We start from the raw sequence: 22283 nt of genomic DNA, 5'->3' as shown, positions 1-22283 counted from the left end.
AACTTAACTTCAGTCACATGTGAAAACTCTATTTCTGTACAGCTGTCTTCATCTTTAAATTATTGATGTTACAAATTACATCTTTATACATTATGTACCTGTTAACATAGATTTATAATGATTTTTTATGCATTTCTCTTTATATCCTGTAGTAAATAAAAAGTGGAGTTGCAAACCATAATGGCAGTAATACTGGTTTTTGTTTTTGCCCATGTTTACCTTTAGTGGAAAGTATTTTTACCTTCATATGGCCTCGAGTTATTGTCTAGTGGCTGTTCATTTCAATCTGAAGAATTCTCCTTAGCATTTCTTGTAGAGCAGGTCTAATGATAAGGATCTCCTTCAGCTTTTATTTATCTGGAAATGTCTCCATTTCTTTCTCATTTTTGAAGGATAGTTGCTGGATATAGGATTCTCAGTGGATCGTTTTTTTCTCTCAGCACTTTAAATGTTTCAACTCACTGCCTTCCAGGTTTTAAGGTTTCTGCTGAGAAATCTGCTTATATTCTCCTTGAGGATCCCTTATATGTGATAAATTGCTTTTCTCTTGCTGCTTTCAAGATTCTCTCTTTGTCTCTCAAGTGTGATTATTATCTTGGTGTGGGTGTCCAGGTTTACTTTCCTTATAGTTAGTTGAGCTTTTTGGATTTGGAGAGTCATGTCTTTTGTCAAATTCTAGAACTTTTTGTCCGTTATTTCTTCTAATAATCTCTTTGCCACTTTCTTCCTTTTGAGACTCCCTTAATGTGTATATTGGTCTGTTTGATAATAACCCATATGTCCCCTGGGCTTAGTTCCCTTTTCTTCATTCTCTTCTCTTTCTTTTTCTTAGACTTTGGTAATTTCAAATGTCCAGTCTTCAGGTTCACTGATTGTTTCATCTGCTTTCTCAAATATGCTGTTGAGTCCCTGTGGTGACTTTTTCAATTTAGTTACTAAATTTTCCCACTCTAGAATTTGTTTGGTTCCTTTTTATAATTTCTGTCTCTTTCTTGATATTCTCATTTTGTTCATGCATTATTTTCTTTATATCCTTTAGTTCTTTTTGTGTTTCCCTTCAGCTCTTTGAGCATATTGAAGGCAGTTATGTTCAAGTCTTTGTTTAGTATACCTGATGCCTTTGTTTCTTTAGGGACAGTTTCTGGAGATGTATTTTGTTCTTTTGAAATGGGCTGTGTTTTCTTATTTATTGTATGCCTTTTGATTTTTGGTGAAATTTTTAATTTTTGATGGGCATTTGTGAAAACAGCTATTTTTCCCAGTCTTTGCAGGTTGATGAGGATTTCGGAATAAGGTAGGTATGCTCTGAGCTTTCTTATCAACCCAAACTGAAAGGTTATGGTCTTTCCTGTTTTTTCTGAGCATGTAATGTTTCTTGGGCCTGTGGGATTTTCTTAATATCCTGTATATGTAGCTGCTTTTGAATATTTTAATTTACAAAGATTCTCCCTCTGCTTCTTTTTGCAATCTCAGGTTGTATGTTGTGTGGCTTTGCCCCTAATTTTCTGTGCCCGGTGTCTGCGGGTCTCTAGTCTCCCTGCAGTCTCCCTGCAGCTTTCATGATCAGTGTCAGTTAATTTCCTCCTGCTGAAGTCTGCTTTAGGTGAGACACATACCAGTTCTTTAGTCAGCCCCTAGACAAATCAGAATGTTGCAGATAAGGTCTAGTCTATTCTCTGTGGTTCAAGGAAGGGAATTGGGATCTGGGCTGCCACATTGCCCAGACCAAAACTGCTTCCCACTGGGGAAGGGGGTGGGGAAAGGCAAGTAAAAATGCCTCGAAATTTCCTGCTGTTTTGATTGTGACTTTTTCTTGGTTGGGTGTTTGCTTGGTTGATGTAGACCTTTGACTGTTTTCCAGAGCTCTTGTAGGTATTTTAGTTAGCTTCTGGTTGTTCTTGGATGTTTTATGGTTGGGAGGGTGGGGGGATAAGGGCTTCGAGCTTTTTAGTCTATATTTTGCTTCTTATCATTGTTTTAAGGGAAGATTTTATTTTCCTTTGAGCATGGGAAATTTTTGAGCATGTTTGTAGTAAGTGTACTGAGTGATTAATGGTTCAAGAGAAATGATAAAAGATCCTGGATACGATGATATTAAAAACACAGAAAATGTAGCTTTGGAAAGTGTCAGTGAAAAAGAGAAAGAGGCCAGGATGGATGAAGAATATTTGAGTTAGAGAAGTTAAAGATTTAAATTTTCAAAGAAGTAAAATTAAGTTTATTCAGAAGTGGGAGAGATTAGAAGGTTTGGAAGTATTTGTGGAATATGTATTTTGGGAAATGTGATATGGCCATCAGCAGTTTTATGATTTAATTTATGAGGCAATATGTGTGTTTTTGAGTATCTTTAGTGGGGCATACATATTTTAAGTGCATTGATATTTTGTTATGACTTATGATTTTGGTTTTACAATTTATAATTTGGTTTTATCTCTATAATACTATGTAATATTTATATTTAAATATATGTACTTATGATTTGGCTTTTTTCTGTATAAGAAATGTATATAGCTTGGGGCCCTGGTGGCTCAGTTGGTTAAGTGCTCAACTCTTGGTTTTGGCTCAGCTCATGATCTCATGGGGTCATGAGATTGAGCCCCACATCAGGCTCCATCAAAGCTCTGCACTCATCGGGGAGTCTGCTTTAAGGTTCTCTCTCTGCCCCTCCCCCCACCTGCAATCTCTCGCTCTCTTTCTCTCTAAATAAATCTTTTTTAAAAAAATGTATGTTGCTTTAAAACATCGTACATCTTCTTAAAACATAATGAAAAAGTATCAGGGTCTTACTCAGCTCCCATTTCCCATTCCCCAGAGGTAATTACTTTCAGTCTTTTGGCTGTTCTTTTCTTTTCTTTTTTTTTTTTAATTGTTCTTTTCTTTTTATCCATATTTCCCATGTTATTTGCATATTCTATTTTCTTGACCTTTTTTCAGTTTTATGTAGTATTTGTTAGCTCCCTGCCTATAGTTAAAGACTAGCATTTAAATCATTTACATGTCCTTCTTTCGGTCTCTGCTCCCCAAACTTTTTAATATTATTTTATTATAATTTTTGTTAAATCAGTGTTCATGTTTACATGTAATTCCATTTCCATTCTTGTATAGCTTTTCATTTGAAGTTAACTGCTTTTTATTTGTTTGTTGTGTAATGACATGTGGCTGTTCACTCATACACTTTGATTTTATTCTTAGAGATCTCTGTACTAGAGTTCTTCACAGGCTTGCTTTGATTTGGACTAGATTCCATCTTGAAAAAAGGACAGCTATCTTCCTGGTATCTTCCTTTACCATTATACCACGTCTTTATCTCCTATTTATTCTCTGTTCGTTGGTTCCCATGGCATCTTCTTTTAGGTCTTACTCATTTTGTTGGGGTATATAGCCTTTAGTAACTTTCTGGGAAGGTGTGTAGGAGATATATTTTTTAAAATTTTGCATGTCTGAAAATATTTTTTATACTCTTTCTGTAACCAGACTATGATAATTCTATGTTTTAAGCAATTTTTCCTTCAGAAGTTTGAAGATATTATCTTGTTACTTTCTATCTTGTATATTGCTTTTGCAAAAGCTGATGCCATTCTTGTTTCTGTGTATGTAACTTGTTTTGTTTTTGTTTTTTTTTTAGAAGCTCTAGGTTTCTGTCTTTATTCCCCATGATCTGAAATGCCACATTGATATACCTTGTTGTGTATCTTTTAAAATTTGTTTATTGGGTTCTTCCAGTGTGGAGATGCATGTCCTGTAGTTCTGGAAAATTTTTAATATTATTTCTTTAATAATTTCCTTCTCCTGTTATTCATCTCTTTCTTATAAGTTTTGAAGTGATTTCTTTTTATCTTTGGAATTGTGGATTTTTAAAAAATTTCTGTATATTTTAATTCCCACAGCTCTGTGTTTTTGTTTTGTTGTTATTTTTTGAATGTCCCTTTGGTGTAGCATACTGTTCTTGTTTCATGAGTACAATACTGTTCTTTTAGGAATTAGAGTTTTTCTTTTAAAGTTTTCTTTATGCATTGCCTTTGTTTCCTCTACGGTGCTTCTTATATTTTTTCCTCCCTCCCTCCCTCCCTTCCTTCCTCTTTGACATTAATAGTGAAGACTCTTCAAATATTTGGTGATCCTTGGCTAACCATTTATACTTAAGAGTCAAGTACTGTTAAGAAGCTGTGTGCATGGATTGAGTTTGATTATTAGGCTTTTATGTAGAGAGTTCAGGTGGCAAACTGATTTTGTTTCATTAAGGAATCTACAAATATCCGCCATTTGGGGCTTAATCAGCATCCTACAAAAGAATTTTCTAGTCTTTATCTTAGTGTTTTGGGAATCAGGCTAGATGTTTCAGGACTGTCTTTAGTAAGACTTAGTAAGACTCTTCAAACTTTGATTCACATCTTTGTTTTAGCTCATGCTTTCATTCAGAAGTATTTCCAAGAGAATTCTTTCCAGGTCTGACAGCCCAAATTGACTTGCTGCAGCTTTCCCTTGCTGCAGTTAGGGTTCAGCATTTTCTGTTGAACAAAGTCAGTTATCACTTGTCCAGTTTCCAAAACTTGGTTGACATCACTTGTCATTTCTTTTCTCTTTTCCCATTAGCTTTGTCTTTTATGCCTTTGATAAAAATACTTAGTGTTGTTTTAATGGGGTATGGGGAAAAAGTAAATATGAAGTGCATGAATTCAATCTCTTGTTAAAGCAGAAGTATAAACCTTGGAACTAGATTAAGGAGAGATCCTGTACAGAGGTTTGTGAGCATTTCCACCAGGGGGCATGTCCTATTGAAACCGTTGAAAGAATACTGAAAAATTTCAGCACACAGAAGGTTGAGAATGGAGTGGTCACAAAGGATTCAGAAGAGAGTTGTCTTTATAGACTGGATCCTATTTAGTACATATGAGTATATGGCTAGGTAAGAAGACCGCTCTCATGAATGATGTTTGTAACTTTTATTGAGGCTTTGTAAATTTTATTACATCCATAACTTTGTTCCTTTCAAATATATGTAACTCCACAAGCTATAAACTAAATATTTCTAAATATTTGGTCCTACTTAGTGAATAGTGTATATCATTTATCTTAGATGAAAATGATTCTGCTCAAGTTTTTAAGAGCTTGTAGATTTTCTTTTCTAGTTTAAAGATGGTCTTTAGAATTTGCACTATTAGTTTGCTTTCAGTCTCCCTTTTCATAGTTGGTGCAAAGAATCTCAGCTAGTTCTGGACAAATTATATTATAGATTCTGAATTAGTGAAGATTTTAAAATACTAGGTTATACTTGGTGCAGAAATAACATGCAGCCTGGTTTTGTCAGCAGAACAAGTAATGACTGTATTGAATTCTTTACTTTTGAAAGCCTATAAAATTTGATTTCTAATTTTTAGTTAAAATTATCATTGTTTGAAAACAGTCTTTTGTTCTCCTTTCCTCCAAATTATTTTCTTTCTCAAATTTTAGTTGTTTTTATTTTTACCTTTTTTTGGTATATATGGAGTCACAGGTATCCCATTTTTTGAAAGTTTGTGTTAGTCACTTCACTTGTATGAGAGACTGATGTTAGTACCTTGTTTTTCCTAACTGAAAGAAATCTGAAGGGAATTTTCACTTTTATGAAGAAAGGTGAAAAGCAAAAATAGCATTTAAAAGTGCTTATTTTGCAGCAAGCCTTACAGGGCCAGCATGTACTCTAAATACCTCCAAGCACCTTCCCTGGAATGATACTCAGCATCAAGCCACCATAACTTTGAACTCTGTGGGCAGGCGTGCTTTATCTTGTTAGCAAGGTGTGTCCTAAGGTATCAGAAAAGCCTAATAGATTATTTTTTAGGTCTGTGAATACTCAAAAACTTTTCCTTATATGTTAATGGTAATTGCTTCTTCTCTTTATACCATTTTGGCTTACAAAAGTTTTCGTAGGAATGCTGTGGTTTCAGATAGTGGGGGAATCCTGTACTTTCTTCTGTACTTTTCACAGATGTGTGTTTGATCCAACTGAACTTCAGTTTTCTTTTGCCCAGAACAATTGATTATTAGAATGTATGAGATTAAAACTAGTACAGATATTGTCCATATTAAAAAGTATATTTTCTGTTCTCTAAACAGGTTGTTATTCACTATGATTTCAGTGTGGTTTGAAATCTCGCTTAATAGATTTTAACTGGGTTATGTTTAGGATGTTGATTGAGTCTATTTACATGATTTGTTTTTAGTGACCTACGTCTATTTCATCTGTTAACAAAAAAGTTTGGAGAATAGGGTGCAGAAAGCTTTAGTGAAAAATGTAAAATCATGGTTAATAATGTTAAGTCTCAGAGTTAGAGAAAGAAACATAATTAAGTTATTCTGATTTTTTAAAATATTATTCTTTTGAACTAACCTGTAGATAATGAATTTTATTTTGACTTGTTATTTATTTTGTGCAAAATCAGTATCTGCACTTATCCTGCTGTATTTTACCCTTATTCTGAGCAACCAGCTTTTTGTTGCTATTTTTTTTTAGCACTGGTCCAGCTTTCTTTTTTCTTGTCTTAAAACTTCTATATAGTTATCTAATTTTTTGTTTCTGAACATAGAACTTACATGATGTTTTCATAGTATTATACTTAATAGTATCTGTGCCCATGTTTAATGTACATCACAGATAGAAAGTACATCTGTGTATTAAATATATTCGTGATGATGGTGGTGGTGGTAATTGGAGTTATTTCTGGGATTCTGTTATAAAATACGTGATCTTGAGATCTGATTCCCTAACTTTGTGATAGTGGTTCATTATTAATGTATGGTTGAAAAGAGCTTTTCTCAGTTTAAAGAGGGAAATATAAGTGTGTGATATATCTTTTGTTTTCCTAATTACCCTTTCTGTAAAACATTCTTTAGCTTCTTAAATGAAATAGTCACACAACTTTTTCTAACATGTATGACTTAGGACGAGTTTCCTTTAAAATCAACAACAGTTGATTGAAAGTTAAGTCCTATAATATATAAGGGCCTCAATGAACAATCTGTTCTCTCCACATTGACAAGCCAAGGCTTCCCGGGATACCTTCAGCTTAGTTGCACAGTATTTAGATGTGGATAGACTTTTAAAAATGTACTTAGCTTACCTACCTGCCATTTTTAATATTTTCCAGTCTTCTTGAAAAAAGTTATTGATTTGACCTCCTACCTAAAATCATGTTCTTTGGATCTAAAGCTGGTTAGACACATTATCTGACTGAGTTTACTGAAGCAAAAACATTCCATAACCTTAACCTTTTCCCTGACCCCCTGCTTTTAACAACTGCCGACACAGTTTTATGCTGTTCTGTGACCATGCTCGGATGAAACCTGTCAAACAGCTCCTTGAGTTATTAGGCTGTCTGAGTCTGACCTTTCTGCAATCAAAGATATATGACTTAAGGGCTCAGATTTGCCATGGCAACCGCTCCAATTTGCTGCCGTGAGAAAAGGTCTAATTGTTGCAGGAATTTAATGATCTACAGCGGCATCGGGGCTGCGAGGCTTTATGAACTGTTTACACCGTCATTTTCATTTGGTTAATGCAGTCTTTTCTTTGTAACCCATTCATGGCTAGAGCACAAGTGCTGGTGTTTCATTTAAACTAGCATTGCGTATCACGAAAGCTGTGTCAGAAAATGTGCCGCTGTTTGAAAAGCCCTTCACATGGGCTGATATTTCACTTTGAACACCCTGCCTTATTTTCATGCTTTTAAAAGATATTTTAACTGCTTAGACCTTTGCCAGACCTACATTCATCATTGGCAGAGAAGGGACTGTATACTTTTCTCCTCCATCCCCTCCTGAGCTGCTTACTGATTGAGTGCCTGTTGTCAAACAGTAGGAAATCACCCAGCATCCGGGGGAGGACATATCAGATTACTCTCTATTATTCTTTATCAGTGCCTGTCCTTAAAAAATTCTATATTTGGAGATCATTCAGCTTATAATTATGATTAGAAATCCCCTGCATTTTGGATGGTGCTGTTGGCTGCATAACAGAGAGATTTCTACTTCAATCCGAGAAACATGAATTACTTGTTGCATTTGTCCAGTATTAGATAGAGAAATGTTTATGTCCATTCCCAAATTAAGTTTTTTCTTCAAATAAATTAATGGAGGGTGATATTTAGGAGAAATTGAAAGTGTATAGATTGTATTACTATGCAGTTATTAAAATTTAAAGTTGGAAAATGGATGATAATATGCCATAAAAATTTTATATTTTCAGTTGTTTAATTCAGGAATGTTTCTGTACTGAAGCAAAATAACAGATTTCAGTCTGTTCTATCCTTTTGTTATAAAGCTGGATAAAAATTATACAAACTATTGTGAAACACTGTGTTATGTGTGATAGTCCAAATAGGTGGTGGCTCTGGAGGAATTTGGTCGTACCGTGCAACATGTGTAATCGCATTCTGCATTCTGTAATGTAGAGAAAAATGTTAGTAGACAGACACCTTAGTAACAGAGTCACATACTATGTATATCACAAAAAACCCACAGTGTGACTATACTGTTAAGTCCATTGAAAATGAAAATAAAGATAAGGTAAGAGTCTTTTCTAAAGCATTATTATTTAGTCATTATATTTGCAGTATGCTAGGAGTATAGTTAAAATGATACTGTAGGTCTTACATATGCCGCGTTTTACATAATGGTTGTGTTGTTTATTTCAGATGTAAGAAAAACAATAGATGATTTAAAAAAAGTGATGAAAAATTTTGAATCCAGAGTTGAATTCACAGAAGATTTGCAGAAAATGAGTGATGTGAGTATTGGTTTTCAATCTTCTAGTTTTTTTAGAACAGTCTTTATGTTGAAAAAAAATCTTACAGCCCTGGAACAAATCCCTTGTTTCAGTTGCTTTCAGGCATTTTTCTAGGTTGTATGATTGCACTTATAAGAATTTTAATGTATTGAAGATTCAAATTGTTAATGGGCTTTTTTTGTTTAAAAAATTAGGCTGCAGGCGATATTGTTGACATAAGAGAAGAAATTAAAAGTGACTTTGAATTTAAAGGTAAGCAGTAAGATTGTTTTATGTCTGGGTATTTAAATATTTGCCATTTGTGTTGATTTTCAGGGACTCTTATGTGAGATATTTAGGATTATATGATACTGTTTCATTTATTCTTTATTATTATTATGTTTTTATAACTTTGGTATAAATCATTATATGTTTTAATGTATTTTAAAATATGAACATGAGAAGAGAAATAACTTTTTGATGAAAAACTTGATTCCTGGCTGATCTATTTTAAGTGGTGAGATGACATGGCTTTCTTCAAAGTTGTGATGATCCAAATATCTCAAATTCAGAAGATGTATATTCTGTACACTGGTCTGCTCCTAATTTGATCATTGACTTTGAGTCATAATATATCTTTTGCTAGTTCTTCTTCTTTTAAAAGTTTATCTTTAGATGTTGGTTTTGGAAGAAAGAATGAAGACAATCTAAGCATTTCTCAGCCATTCATTTTGTGTTGCCTGCAGTGGCATTCCGGACACAGGGGCTTTCCCAGGCTCACCTGATAGCCTTCTCTTGCTAAGGATGGGTTTATATGCTTGGGTTTACTTCAGTAAAGGCAGCGAGTGAGTGATTCCCCCGTCAGTTGTAACGTGTTACAGTAGTGAAATTTTTAAAAGTATTACATAAATGGTTTATAATTTGCTGCTGTAGAAAACTGTTACTTTTAACATTATTTTGATTTTTTTAAAGTCCATTTTTTTTAAGGAATTAACTCTGAAGAGAACTTATTGGTTGAAACAGACATAATTTTAGAAGCCATATTCTAGTCATACTATCTCTACTAATAGGGCATCAAAATTAATATCAAGTGGCTTTAGAAGGTGAAATAAAGGAGACATATTTTAGTTAAAGAACAGAAAGACAAGTTACAATTTTTGTTTGTGATGACCAATGAAAGATTTTTGTGTTTTACAGGGCTAAAATATGAAACTTGCTAATAGTGCTTTATCAATGATAGTTACAGAGAATAATAGGCCATGAAACATAATTTTGGTATTTTCAGATTTAGGAGACAGTGTTCTACTTTTGAATATATGGTGGAGGTCATCTGTTAACCATATCTCATAACAGCATTTTAGATTTCTTCCCCATTGCCTTCTTCAAAGCTATAATACGCTTTATAAAAAAGGCCCATTTTTTTCAAATGAAAAGCAAATGGATTTGAGTTCAGATTTTCTTTATCTCCTGCCCTCACATGAGAATTACAAATAAGATAAAGCAATTTAAAATGTAGAAATGTTCATATATAAAATTATAGTCCAACTTTCTAGGGATTAGCCTCCATAGATTCCTCCGAGGGTATTCATTGCCTGGCAGTGTCTTAGAGTTGAAAGTATCATGTGACAAGGCTTTGATGTGTTACTTTAGTAACTAAATTCTCTTGAGTAAGAATGGAAGATATGTATTATTTGTGTTGAATTTTTTGTTATAAGTAGGGTACCTTGTGACCATTTCTACTTACGCATTTTTGAAGCTCTCAGGTAGCTCTTCACGGTCTTTAATGTGCATATGAATCCTCTTGGGCTCTTGTTAAAACACAAGGTTGTGATTTGGCAGATCTTGGGTGGCCCTGAGTGTCAATACTTCTGAAATGTTCTGCAAGGATACCAGTGGTGCTGGTCCTTGGACCACACTTTGAGTAGCAAGATTATGAGATAGATACATCTTGGAGTTGTCTTTGCTTACCTTTAAAACCATCCCTCTCTCTGTCTCAACATCCCCTCTCCCCTAAAGAAAGTCTCATTAAATCTACGTTTATGCCTTTTTAAAGTTGGCCATTAATAGCCATGTCTTTCCTTTTTTTTTTTTTTAAATAGCAAAACACCGAATTGCGCATAAACCTCACTCCAAACCAAAAACTTCAGATATTTTTGAAGCAGATTTTGCAAATGATGTAAAATCCAAGGATTTGCTTGCTGATAAGGAACTGTGGGCTCGACTTGAAGAACTAGAGAGACAAGAAGAATTGCTGGGTGAACTTGATAGGTACCTAATGACAAATTATCTTTCCAAGAGAATTTGTTTCTAAACACATTTCCTTGTTAATCTCTTTCCTCATTAATAAAACAATACATGTTAATTGAAGAAAATATAGAAAGGTATAATATATTAAAATATCAATAATCTACCACTCTAAAATAAATATTTACTTCTTTAGAATATTTTCTTTTAGGGCTGTACATTCATGTACATGCCCATGCATATATGTGTGTGTACAGAAATACTTAATATTCCTGTTTTTTTAATTATAAGATTTCAGCCATATTTTATATAATGAAGTCCTAAGATATATCATATAGTCGACTTCCAGTAATTATGGATGTTTTATATATTACATTTTAAATGAAATATTTTTATACTCTAGACAGGATAATGCTGTATATTTGAATGACTTGTTAAAGAAAAACTTGCTCTGGATTTGTTACTGTAAAAGGTTTATTCTTGCTTTCCTTTGCAAACTTTTCTGTTTATTGAGCAGACAGTTTGTAATCTGGTCAGGTAGTTATATATATGAAAAACTTTTCCAAACTGCTGTTTGAAATACACATTAGCACTCACTTGGAATTGTCACAATGCTCAATGAAATCTGTTACTAGAGAAGTTCATATATTATTTTGCTTAATGATGTACCATATGCAGTAATTAGTTTCTGTGAAAAATAGGACATGAAGCACAAAGGATATATATTTTTTTCTACCGTTTCACTTATAAATTCTTAGGTCTTTTTGATTAACTGATACTCTTTCATTTTTTTAGATCAGTGTTGAATCTTGTTATTTTCTTGGTCATGATTCTCTTTCTATTTTTGCATGATGTTATTTCAGTTCTATTGCATTTTTGGTTTTGTTATTTTTGTAAGGTCTTCAAATCCTTCAGAAATGAAGCATGAAAAATGTACGTGTGTGTATAAATATAATTATATTCATGTGTGTACATGTGAATTCTTCTTTTTTTAAAATTACAATAATACATGCTTGTAAAATATTCCAAATATAGAAGTAGGAAATAAGAATGTGTTACATGTTCTGGGGCTTTAATTTCTGGTCTTTAAATAGAGAAACATATTCTCTGTGAATTTCTTACAAATCTCTTGATTGTATTATTTATATTGTGTTGTGGGTGGCCATGTCCTCTTGCAAAGATAAAAAAAATCATCTATATTCTACTTAGTGTTTGAGTAACTACAACATACAGAATTAGCGTAGGGGTTTTTTGTTAATTTATTTCAAAACATTTTTATAGACTTAGAATTCTAGTTAAAAATATATCTTATTCAATCTTAATTTCTGCCCATTGAAATGAACTGAGAATTAGAATATGGAGAATTTTGATGTGTTTGTTAGATCTTGTTAATTTTCTTTTTCTTTACTAGTAAGCCTGATATTATGATTGCAAATGGAGAGGATACGACGTCTTCTGAAGAAGAAAAGGAAGATCAGAATATAAATGTGCATGTGATGCATCAAGTAACAGACTCTGTTACTTCGAACAGCTGTTATAAGGATGTTACACATTCAGAACTGTTCAGTGGTCAAATGAATGGCATTCATTCAATGAACGGTTCAAATTCTTACCACAGTAATGAGGAGGAGGAGGATGATGATGATGATGATGTTGGTGGTGATAATGAAAATGAAAATGACCATGATGCTTTAGGGGTTGGAGATCATTCTGTACCAACAATATATTTTTCTCATACTGTCGAACCTAAGAGGGTTTGTATACTTTTAACTTTATTAATTTTGCATATAATTTAAATATTCAGTATCATCTATAATACTCTTTAAAAAAGAACAGTGTCAGCAGTGATTAATATTGTTGATAGTGCCAAACAAGAAAACCATCTTTTGCCTCTTATTCTGGCCAATTTTTCTAAAAAGAAAAAGGGTGGGGAGGGAGTCTAAAGTCTAGATAATTGGTTTTGGTCCATTGTTCTCTGAAGCCACAATAGAATTTGAATTGTTTGGGGTCTGGAAAGGGATCAGATTTGAGCAGCAACCACTGTAACTCCACCTGTCCTTCATTCAGAGAGTTTTCTTATGAATTCGAGAGTTAATTATATTGTGGGTGTTTTGGTGTACTTAGGATGTTAAAGTGACTGCTTTGGTTACATTTTTAATTATGCCAGGTTTTTATTTTCTGTGTGGGCACAATATGAATAGGAGCACCATGAGCAAAGTGGAAAAATTTAGGAGGAAGTAAAAAGTAGCTCCTTTTCTGATAAAGTAAATATAAACATCTGTGGATAATCATGACTTTATTTTGGCATTTTAGACCTGAGGGTTACTGTAGAGATCTAATACAGGGTTTGTAAGCGTTTCTTTAGTATCAAAAGACTTTTTATTCCCTTCGTACTTATTGTAAAATCCCAATATTTAAAATAGATCAAAACAGGTTGGTTCTGATTGGAGGAAGGATAGACTACCTTAAACCCATTCCCTTGCTCCGCAGTGCTGCTCTGAGGAGCAGCTGGGAATTTATCTTTCTAATTCATCTTTCTCAAGGAAACTTAAGGCCTAGAAGTCCATAGAGCTGGCTAGTAATAAAACAGAAAGTCCTTTGTGTCAGTGTAGTGCTCTTTGTACCACAAGGTACCTCTTCAGGGATTGCCTAGAGCAGAGTTAAGGGTCCGTGGTATCAGTCTTAAGTATCCGTGATTATTATTTAATGAAACATGTTTAAAACATATTTGATATTTCTTAGGTCCCTTAAGTTATCCCTGCTCTAATATGAAGTGAAATTATTTATTTATTTATTATTTTTTTAATACTTCAGGCTAAAGGGAGCATCTTGTGAATTCTTTGGAAAAAATTGACCTGATAACCAGAAAAAGAAGTTTATTTTATGATTCTTATTTCAGGCTTTAAACTTTTTCTTATTTGCATGTCGATAAAACAGGAAGAAAAAGTAGTATTTTTAGGAATGTTATGAGGAAGAGCAGTCATTCATGTGGAAAGTTCAGTATAAATGCCAAGTAGGAATAGAAGAAAAACATGATAATCCTGCAGGGTTTTTTTTTTTTTTCCTTCAATTTCTAAAAACTAGAGGTATTTAAAAAATTCTAAATAGTTAAATATTATCTAATATTGCTTTTATGACCTAAATTTTATATTCTTACCAAATATTTCTTTTGGTTAATTGTGCTCTTTGTTTTGAAATGCATGATTTAAGCCAAAAATTTACGTCAAAGTAATGGGGTGATGTGAAAGCTTATAATAAATCAGTCATTTAGTATAAATGTAATTTGCTTTCAATATAATAATAAAGTCACTGAAGACCAGAATTGGTCATTAAAGATGATATAATTTAATGTAGTAGAAGTATGTTAAGGTAAGGACTTTTTTTAATCCCAATAATGCACATCATTTCATGAGTGTCAAAAAAATTTAAACTGTCTCTCTTCTTTACTTACAGAGTTTGTTTTAGTTTTGGCTTTGATTTAATTTCTCAAAAGGGTTATTTTATGCTGTGAAATTTTTAGGTCCGAATAAATACTGGAAAAAATACCACTTTAAAATTCAGTGAAAAGAAAGAAGAAGCCAAACGTAAACGAAAGAACAGCTCTGGTGGTGGTCATTCTGCCCAAGAGCTGCCTACTATCAGGACTCCTGCTGACATTTATAGGTGAGTGGTATTCACAGGCAACAGAACAATCTGCTGTTCCCTTCCCTCTTTTTGTAACTGAACATTTATAGCAAAAGGTTGTCTGTAATATAGAAGGCTATATCTATCACTGAAAAGTGAGGTATTCTGATAGAGTTGGCTTAGTATTTCAAAGACTCTGAGAGGGTCTACTGAGCTACCATAGGTTCCCAGGTCAAAGCACTTGGAAAAGTGCATGATCTTTCCCTTTTCCCCCTCTTTGCCAGTGCTTTTAAAACATTCCCAATTGATCCAGTCAAAAGATGTTGTATGTTAACTTTAGAAATACAAGTTTGTGTTTCTAGTGGGCTGGAGCAGTACTTTCTTGCCATAGCTGTGAAGATGCTTGGCATGTGGTTTACCTTTTCCAAAGCAGGAGTCAAGTATTGCTGTTCCAGTTTTTTGTTGTGTTGTTTGTTGAAAAAGTTACCATTTAAAAATATCTACTGTTTTCATGACCCATATTTGTAAAATAGTTAAAATTGCTAAATTGTCTTCTAAGTAGGCCTAAATTTATGTGGAATTTTGGCAAATCAGGTGTCACCCAGAACATGGGTATAAAAAAAGTACTCTATTAGGCCAAAAAAATCATGTTTTTAAGAATATAAAATACATCATTTGAAGCTAAAAATTATTTTGATTGTGAAAATTTTAGATGTAATTTTGAAAAAAGCATTTCACATTAATTTCTAGAAAAGATTTTCTTTAAATCATTATAAATGTATCCTCTGTTATTGAGTTACCCAAAGTGGCTGTGTATGTTTTTGGGTATTGTAGAGTCTTCGTTGATGTTGTGAACGGAGAGTATGTGCCTCGCAAGTCGATCCTGAAGTCTCGCAGCAGAGAGAACAGTGTTTGCAGTGATACCAGTGAAAGCAGTGCTGCCGACTTGGACGACCGGCGGGGAGGCCTGAGGAGTGTCAGCTGCGAAGAGGCCACTTGCAGTGACACTAGTGAGAGTATTTTGGAAGAGGAACGAGAGGAAAACCATCACAAGAAACTTTTGTCCTTATCAGGAACTCCTGAGGTGTGTGTGTGTCTCTGCCTCTTTTATTTCATATAGTATCTTTCCTCAGTTTTTGTGAGATCAAAAAGGTGGTGGTAGCTCCATTTCAGAAGCGCCTATGATTCACTTTCCCGATTTCACATAGATAATTTTTGGAGTTGAAAAGACATTTCTTTAAAAGAGGCTCTCCTCTGCTTTTTTAAAAATTATAGGTGCTGTATCTCCCAGGTATGGTTTATAAATTATTAGTCTTCTACTCTTTAAATTACTTTGTCTTATATAGTTATTTATTGAAGTTAATCAACTGGTTAATGGAAGTGTTTATCTTATAGCTTCTTTATACATATATTTAATCTCAAAAATTATGACCTAATTCATTCTAGGCTTGTTCTTTTTCAATAATTAATAATTTGTAAAAAAATGAATAGTCACTACCAACATAAATGAGGGTCTTGTAAAGTTAACATAATTCAAGAAACTTTTGCAGGGGGAAAATATTACCAATCTTAAAGTTTTATTTTTGTGAAGTAGGAATTTTAAAGTATTTCAGTTTGCATAGGTGTTACATTTTTGGCTAGAAGATCATTTAGCAGCTTACTTTAAATAAATTACCACTAGACCAAACCATAGTCATTTTATAATAGTTCAAGTAGATGACTATACACTTTGGTGTGTGCCAGGGACATATTTACTCTTGGGGGTTATGGAACCGTTTTACAATTTAATGAAAGCTGTAGATCCTCCCCTCAGAAAAATGAGTGCACACAGATACATTCTTATCTACCACATTGTACACACTTTTGTGTGTGGGGGGGAGGGGTAGTGGGAGATCCCAAAATAAGAATTCCTATCTTTGAAATAGTCATGTTACGGTTGCCATTATTCCCAGGCACGATTTCTAAATTGTTTTGTTGTGTTTTGTGGGTATTTCAGATTTATAGTTTATAAGGTTCCCACTCACACCTGTATCAAAGTGATACACCCATTTGTGTATACGTCAAATACATCTAAAAATATATATGTTTATATATAAGCAAGCATATCTAAAACTATTGCTTGTACTAAATAGTAACGAAATGGTGATAATTGTACTAAATGTCACTGGGGATGGAAATCATTAGCCTTTAGAGACAGTATATATGATCAGTATATTCTCTTCCCCTCTACCCAATGCAGTGATCTCAGTTGCCCTGGAAAGTATCTCATTTAATAGTCTTCCATACTATTAGAAAAACAGGTAATGGATGTAGACTTTTGCTATTTTTAAGTTTTTGAAAATTAGGTTTTTATAAGGACTTAATGTATCATGGTATAGCTAGAGCTCAAGATTGGAACTTAGTTTTATTTCATTCTTACTAGCTTTGCATTTTGTATTGAACTGTTATCATTAACATTCTAGATGCTGTACATTTTTTTTTTTAACATCAAAACAAATTGTTCATGCATATGGTAAGTATTTGAAAGATACCCTTTTCAGTGTCTTTAAATGCTGAAATAATGTCTTCTTTTTGCAGAAGCATTTTTTATATAAGGCTCAGTGCTCATCAGGATAAAATAGGAGTTTTGAGAAAGTAGACTTTGAGTTTCTTTTAAGAGCTTGGATTCCACCCAAGTTGTTGAAATACTGTGGGAAGGAAGGGGCATTCTTCTTTTGTTTCTTTGGTGGGGCAAGGTGGAGGGGCGTGGCTTTCTAAAGTATTCAGGTGATACATTGTCTTAACTAAATTTGTACTCTTGGTAGACAAAGGGAAGCAAAATATACATGAAAGTTTACATGTCAGATTTTACTTTGTATGTAATGAGTTTTAAAAGATGAAAGGGGCAATCAAATACCAGAAACTTTAAGAATAAAATCCGTATCAACTCCTTGGTTTTTATAGATCTTATTTATTCATTCATTCATTCCTTCATTTATATTTATTTATTTTAAAATATTTATTTGAGAGAGAGTGAGCGTGCGAGAGAGCACAGGTGTGGGGAGGGGCAGAGGGAGAGGGAGAAGCGGGCTCCCCGCTGAGCAGGGAGCCCGATGGATGCAGGGCTGGATCATGACCTGAGCTGAAGGCAGACACTTAACTGACTGAGCCACCCAGGGGCCCCTTTATATAAAAAGATATATAAAGATATATCTTTGGTTATATTTCCAGCATTTTGTACACATTACTTTTTTTTCAATTGAACACATAGTTGGCTAGATTAAGTCCAGCAGACATCCAGTTGAAATTAAAAGAATCATTTTTTTTGTGTGGAACATCTGATTTTCATTATTGAATTATGATAAATTTTGAGACAGATGCTTGTCTCCACTAGTATCAGCACTTAATTTTTCAGTTTACACTGATCTCTTAAATAAAATTGAGGCAAGATTCAATAAAATTCTCAAGTAATTGCATAAATGAACACCACCTAAGAAATGTCACTACTGCTGAAAGTAAGCTATTGGCTAGCGGGCAGCATGGCCTCCATAGGATAGCTCATTCATCAGCTCATGTTTGACACCCTAATAGCATGTTTTAGTTCAATACATTATTTTTCATAGCATGGTCTGGACATAAATGGAATGTGTGAAAGTTGAGGATATTTTATGTACCCATTTTTGTTTGATACCAGATGAAACATTCATTTTATATTTTGTTTCTTATAAAAATCTACTTATATTTGGTGGTGTAATTAAGATATATTTTAATAGTACTTGATTTCTCTGAACAATTTGTATTTTGTGTATTTATCCAAAAATCTTAAGAATTTACTTTTAACAAAAAGAAATGTCTAATTGGCAAATACAGGATAAAGATTTTGTGGGCATCTTACTTATGTTTTGTTACCATAATCTGACTTTTGTCTTCTAGGCTTTTTCTGGAACTGTAATAGAAAAAGAATTTCTATCGCCCTCCTTAACACCACACCCAACCCTGGTTCATCCTGTGCTACCCACCATTCCAGAACGAAAAGAAGTTCTGTCAGAAGTATCAGAAGAAACTACAAAGAGGGTTTCAAAGTTCAAAGCTGCCAGATTGCAGCAGAAAAACTAGGGCCTGCCTAGGCAATGGGAGTTTACATCCTGGAACCTAGTTTTGCATTTCTTTAGAATCTATATTGCAAAATATGTTACGTGTAGTTTGAAATAGGCATCCAGAATTCATTTGGCAGCAAGATCTCTTACTGTTATCAGTGGTATTAAAAATCAAAGTGAATGTTTGAATACTTCAATATTCAGCTTGTTTTGTTAATTCTCTGAATACTGTCAATACTGTTGTCTAAGTTTTCTTATGATGCACTGGCAGTATTTAGAATTACTTTTCAAAGAATACTGTTTATGTGCATTGTTTTTGTGTTTTGAACTAAATACAGGCAGTTTTGTACCAGCTGTGAAGTTGTGCATACCATATGGACCATTTTAAGGAAACTTAAAAAATTTCAAATAGATTGAACAATTATGTTACTTGCTTTAGCATTTTAAAGGCACTTTAAAAAAATCTACTTCTTGTAGGTTTTGCAGCTAGGTGGCTATTTAAAAAAACTCTCCCCTTTGACGGTCATTATATCATCTCTGAGGCAGAAAGCTACATTTGGGAAAGTTTCTTTGATTAGAAGAATGGTATTTTGTAAAACATTTTTTTTTTCAAGTAAAAATTTTATGAAACTTGGTCTCTAAAATGTTGTGAAGTTTATGATTCAGAATTGAATACAGAAATGTCTTTGATTCATGTATATGCTACCTGCACCACACAGTGGTTCCTTGAATTCGTATAATTCCATAGGCAATTCTTCTCCCTTGGTGTGTTCACTTTTAACTGGAATTATATTTTGGGAGAGAAGGAAAGGTTGTGTAGATGCTTTAAAAAAAAAAAATCCGAGATTTTTTATATAAGGAATTTTATGTTTTAATTTTCCAACATTTTCATTCTCTAAGGCTACTTTCCTACTAGTAAATAATTGAAATAACATACTGACTGTTAGCAAAAATCCTTAAAGAGAAATTTATTCTAACATTGAAAATTACACTGCAAGTGTTAATCATTAGCTTGATGCATGTTGAAATGTAGCTTTTAAAAAGCGTTCTGCATTAGTACTAAAATAAGCCATCAATGCCAGTCCACCCTCTATTCATGGCTAAATATTTAAAAGTTATTTATAGCTTCTTTAATGAATTCTTGCTTAAACAAAGTGAAATTATGTCCTAGAAAAGTAGAAGCTATTTGTAACTAGAACAGCACAACTGTAAAAGTTTTATGAATATGTATTTTAATAATACGGGGGTGAGCCTGAATCTCCACAAGTTAATGGATAAGTCAGAACAGAGGAATGATTTTGAAAGATAGCCTAAAAATGTAGAAGATTTGTTCTTTAGTAAATTTTAATCAACTGTGCATATATTTTTAGTTAAAACTGTTTTCTCTCAGCCCATTCCCCCACAAAAATCAAACCAAACCAAGAGTACCATCACATACACACAGAAGAGTCCTGACTCCCAATTGCTATTCAAGTGAGCCCTGTTAGATATTCCCCCAGAAACAAACTTTATTGTGGGACTATTGTGATATTCTTTATGGGCATGTAATTTCAAGAGTACTGTCATTAAATAATTTTTCATAATTTGAGCCTGTTGTTTATGTAGTTTATGTCACTTCTTGCAAATAAGATGTTCCCTCATAGAATAAGATGGTGGTAGAAGCAAAGAAAAAGTGTTCGGTAACATTTTCTTATGTTCTGCTGAAAACCAAATGAAGTGGTGTGGCCCCATTTCATGGCTTCAGTCTTAAAACAAAGTTTCGATTGTAATTTTACATTATAGCTTTATTTTTCATATTAAATTCATGTTTCAATGGGATAAAATGAAGCTGGTCATAAGTGTTCTCTTTTAAACCCTTGTAAAACAGAATAGAAGTTTTTTTGTATGTTGAACAAATTTTAGACTTACAGAAAAATTGCAAAAATAGTATAGTTTCCATATACCTCTTCATTCAGCTTCCCCTAATATTATAATATTTTGTATAACCCTAATGCAATGATTAAAACCGGAAAATTTATGTTGGTGCAGTACTATTAACTGATCTACAGATCTTACTTGAATTTCACCAACTTTTCCACTAAGTGTTGTTTTTCTGTTCTAGGATCCTATTTTGCATTTATTGTAACTATCCTTAGTTTCCTCCAGTCTGATAGTTTGTTTTCTTTTATGACTTTGACATTTTGAAGAGTACTGGTCAGATATTTTGTAGGATGCTCCTCAATTTGAGTTTGTTTGATGTACTCATAATTAGAATGAGGTTTTGCATTTTTGGCAAGAATGCCACAGAAACGCATCATATCAAGAGGTTCATATCAGAGATGCATTCTAGTGTGTCATTTCAAGAGGTCCAAAATTTCAGTGTTAACCTTGTTAAGGGTGGTGTCTGCTAGGTTTCTCCACTATAAAGTTACTATCTTTTCCTTTGTAGTTAATAAATACTTTCAAGGAGATACTTTGAGATTATGCTTTTTTTCCTCCTCAAACTTAAGCCCACTAATTTTTGCATTCATTGGCAGATCTTGTTGGCAACAGTTATTACTGTGGTATTTGCCTAATGGTGATTTTCTTGTTTTGGCTATTTCTACCTACCTACCTAACACTGTGCTCTGCCTTCCCTTCCCCCTTTTTCCCTCCCCTCCCCTCCCCTGTCCCCCTTCCTTCCTCCTTTTTCTCCCCTAATGTAATCTAATGTGAAAGAGGGGCTCCTGTGAAGCTATTTCAGTGCTCCTGTCAAGAATTAATTTGCTTTATTAGCATCAAGATGTCTGGGTACTTTATTTTTTTTACATTTATCTCTTAGAATTCTTTTGTAATGAAAAGCTGTGCCATTCCCCTTCCTGCTGTTTATTAATTTATTATTTATATCAGTATAAACTTGGATATTTATTTTATTCTGTGGGTTAAGATCCAGTTACCATTGTTTTGTTTGCTCTAATTGTTCTGTATTTGACCATTAGGAACTTCTCTGAGTTGGTTCCTGAATTCTTTCACAGATCTCCATGTTTTTGTTTGAACATTTTGACTCCACAAAATGTTACAGGCTTATCTTGTATTTTTCCTGTTCCAGTCTTCAAATCATCAGCCACTTCTCCAGGGAGCCCTTACTCCTTTTATTGGAGAAAGGTGTTTAAAACCCAACATTGCTCATATGGGCATGTGTATTGCCATTGTGGTGCCAATTGCTAGAAGCCTTTCCTCGTAGATAGAGCTAGGAAATTATGTATACTAACCAAAGCATGTGTTTACATTTACATATTTGTCTGTTTATATATATTAAAAAACATACAAGTTTATACTGACACTTCTGATTTTAATCAAACACCACAGGATTTGTTCCAGTTTTTCCTTATTTGTGATTTCTTTCTCTAACAGTGAGAAACCTGGCTCTTATTACCTACAATGTATTTGCCTGCTTTTTTTTATTTTTAAATCTACTAGACACATAAAAGTAGTTTCAGAGTGCTAATCCTTACCCCCAGGAGAAACACATTTATTAACTATAGTGCACTATTTATGTTCTTTTTTTTTTTTTTAGCTAAGTATGAGTCAAACTTTTCCAAAGTTGCTTAGGTTAGTGTTTTTTCTTTTCCCATTCC

At 33.5% G+C, this 22283-nt stretch overlaps 1 protein-coding gene across 2 annotated transcripts in view; it reads left to right on the top strand.

Moving 5' to 3' along the window:
- URI1 (URI1 prefoldin like chaperone) overlaps positions 1 to 20275 on the top strand; it is a 73702-nt gene extending 53427 nt beyond the window's left edge. The window contains exons 5-11 of one of the 2 annotated variants that reach the window (XM_021701053.1): positions 8673 to 8764; positions 8959 to 9016; positions 10843 to 11011; positions 12399 to 12741; positions 14508 to 14650; positions 15446 to 15695; positions 18524 to 20275. In XM_021701053.1, coding sequence (XP_021556728.1) covers positions 8673 to 8764; positions 8959 to 9016; positions 10843 to 11011; positions 12399 to 12741; positions 14508 to 14650; positions 15446 to 15695; positions 18524 to 18706 — 1238 coding nt within the window. In that variant the 3' untranslated portion in view covers positions 18707 to 20275. Of the gene's footprint in view, positions 1 to 8672; positions 8765 to 8958; positions 9017 to 10842; positions 11012 to 12398; positions 12742 to 14507; positions 14651 to 15436; positions 15696 to 18523 lie in introns of both variants that reach the window. The other variant, XM_021701052.1, reaches the window with a different exon arrangement.
- The last annotated feature ends 2008 nt before the right edge of the window (positions 20276 to 22283 follow it).

The sequence above is a fragment of the Neomonachus schauinslandi genome, chromosome 16 (assembly GCF_002201575.2).
Source record: "Neomonachus schauinslandi chromosome 16, ASM220157v2, whole genome shotgun sequence".
Taxonomy (NCBI): domain Eukaryota; kingdom Metazoa; phylum Chordata; class Mammalia; order Carnivora; family Phocidae; genus Neomonachus; species Neomonachus schauinslandi.
The sequence above is the reverse complement of the archived record's forward strand: the minus strand, read 5'-3'. Positions and strand labels throughout refer to the sequence as shown.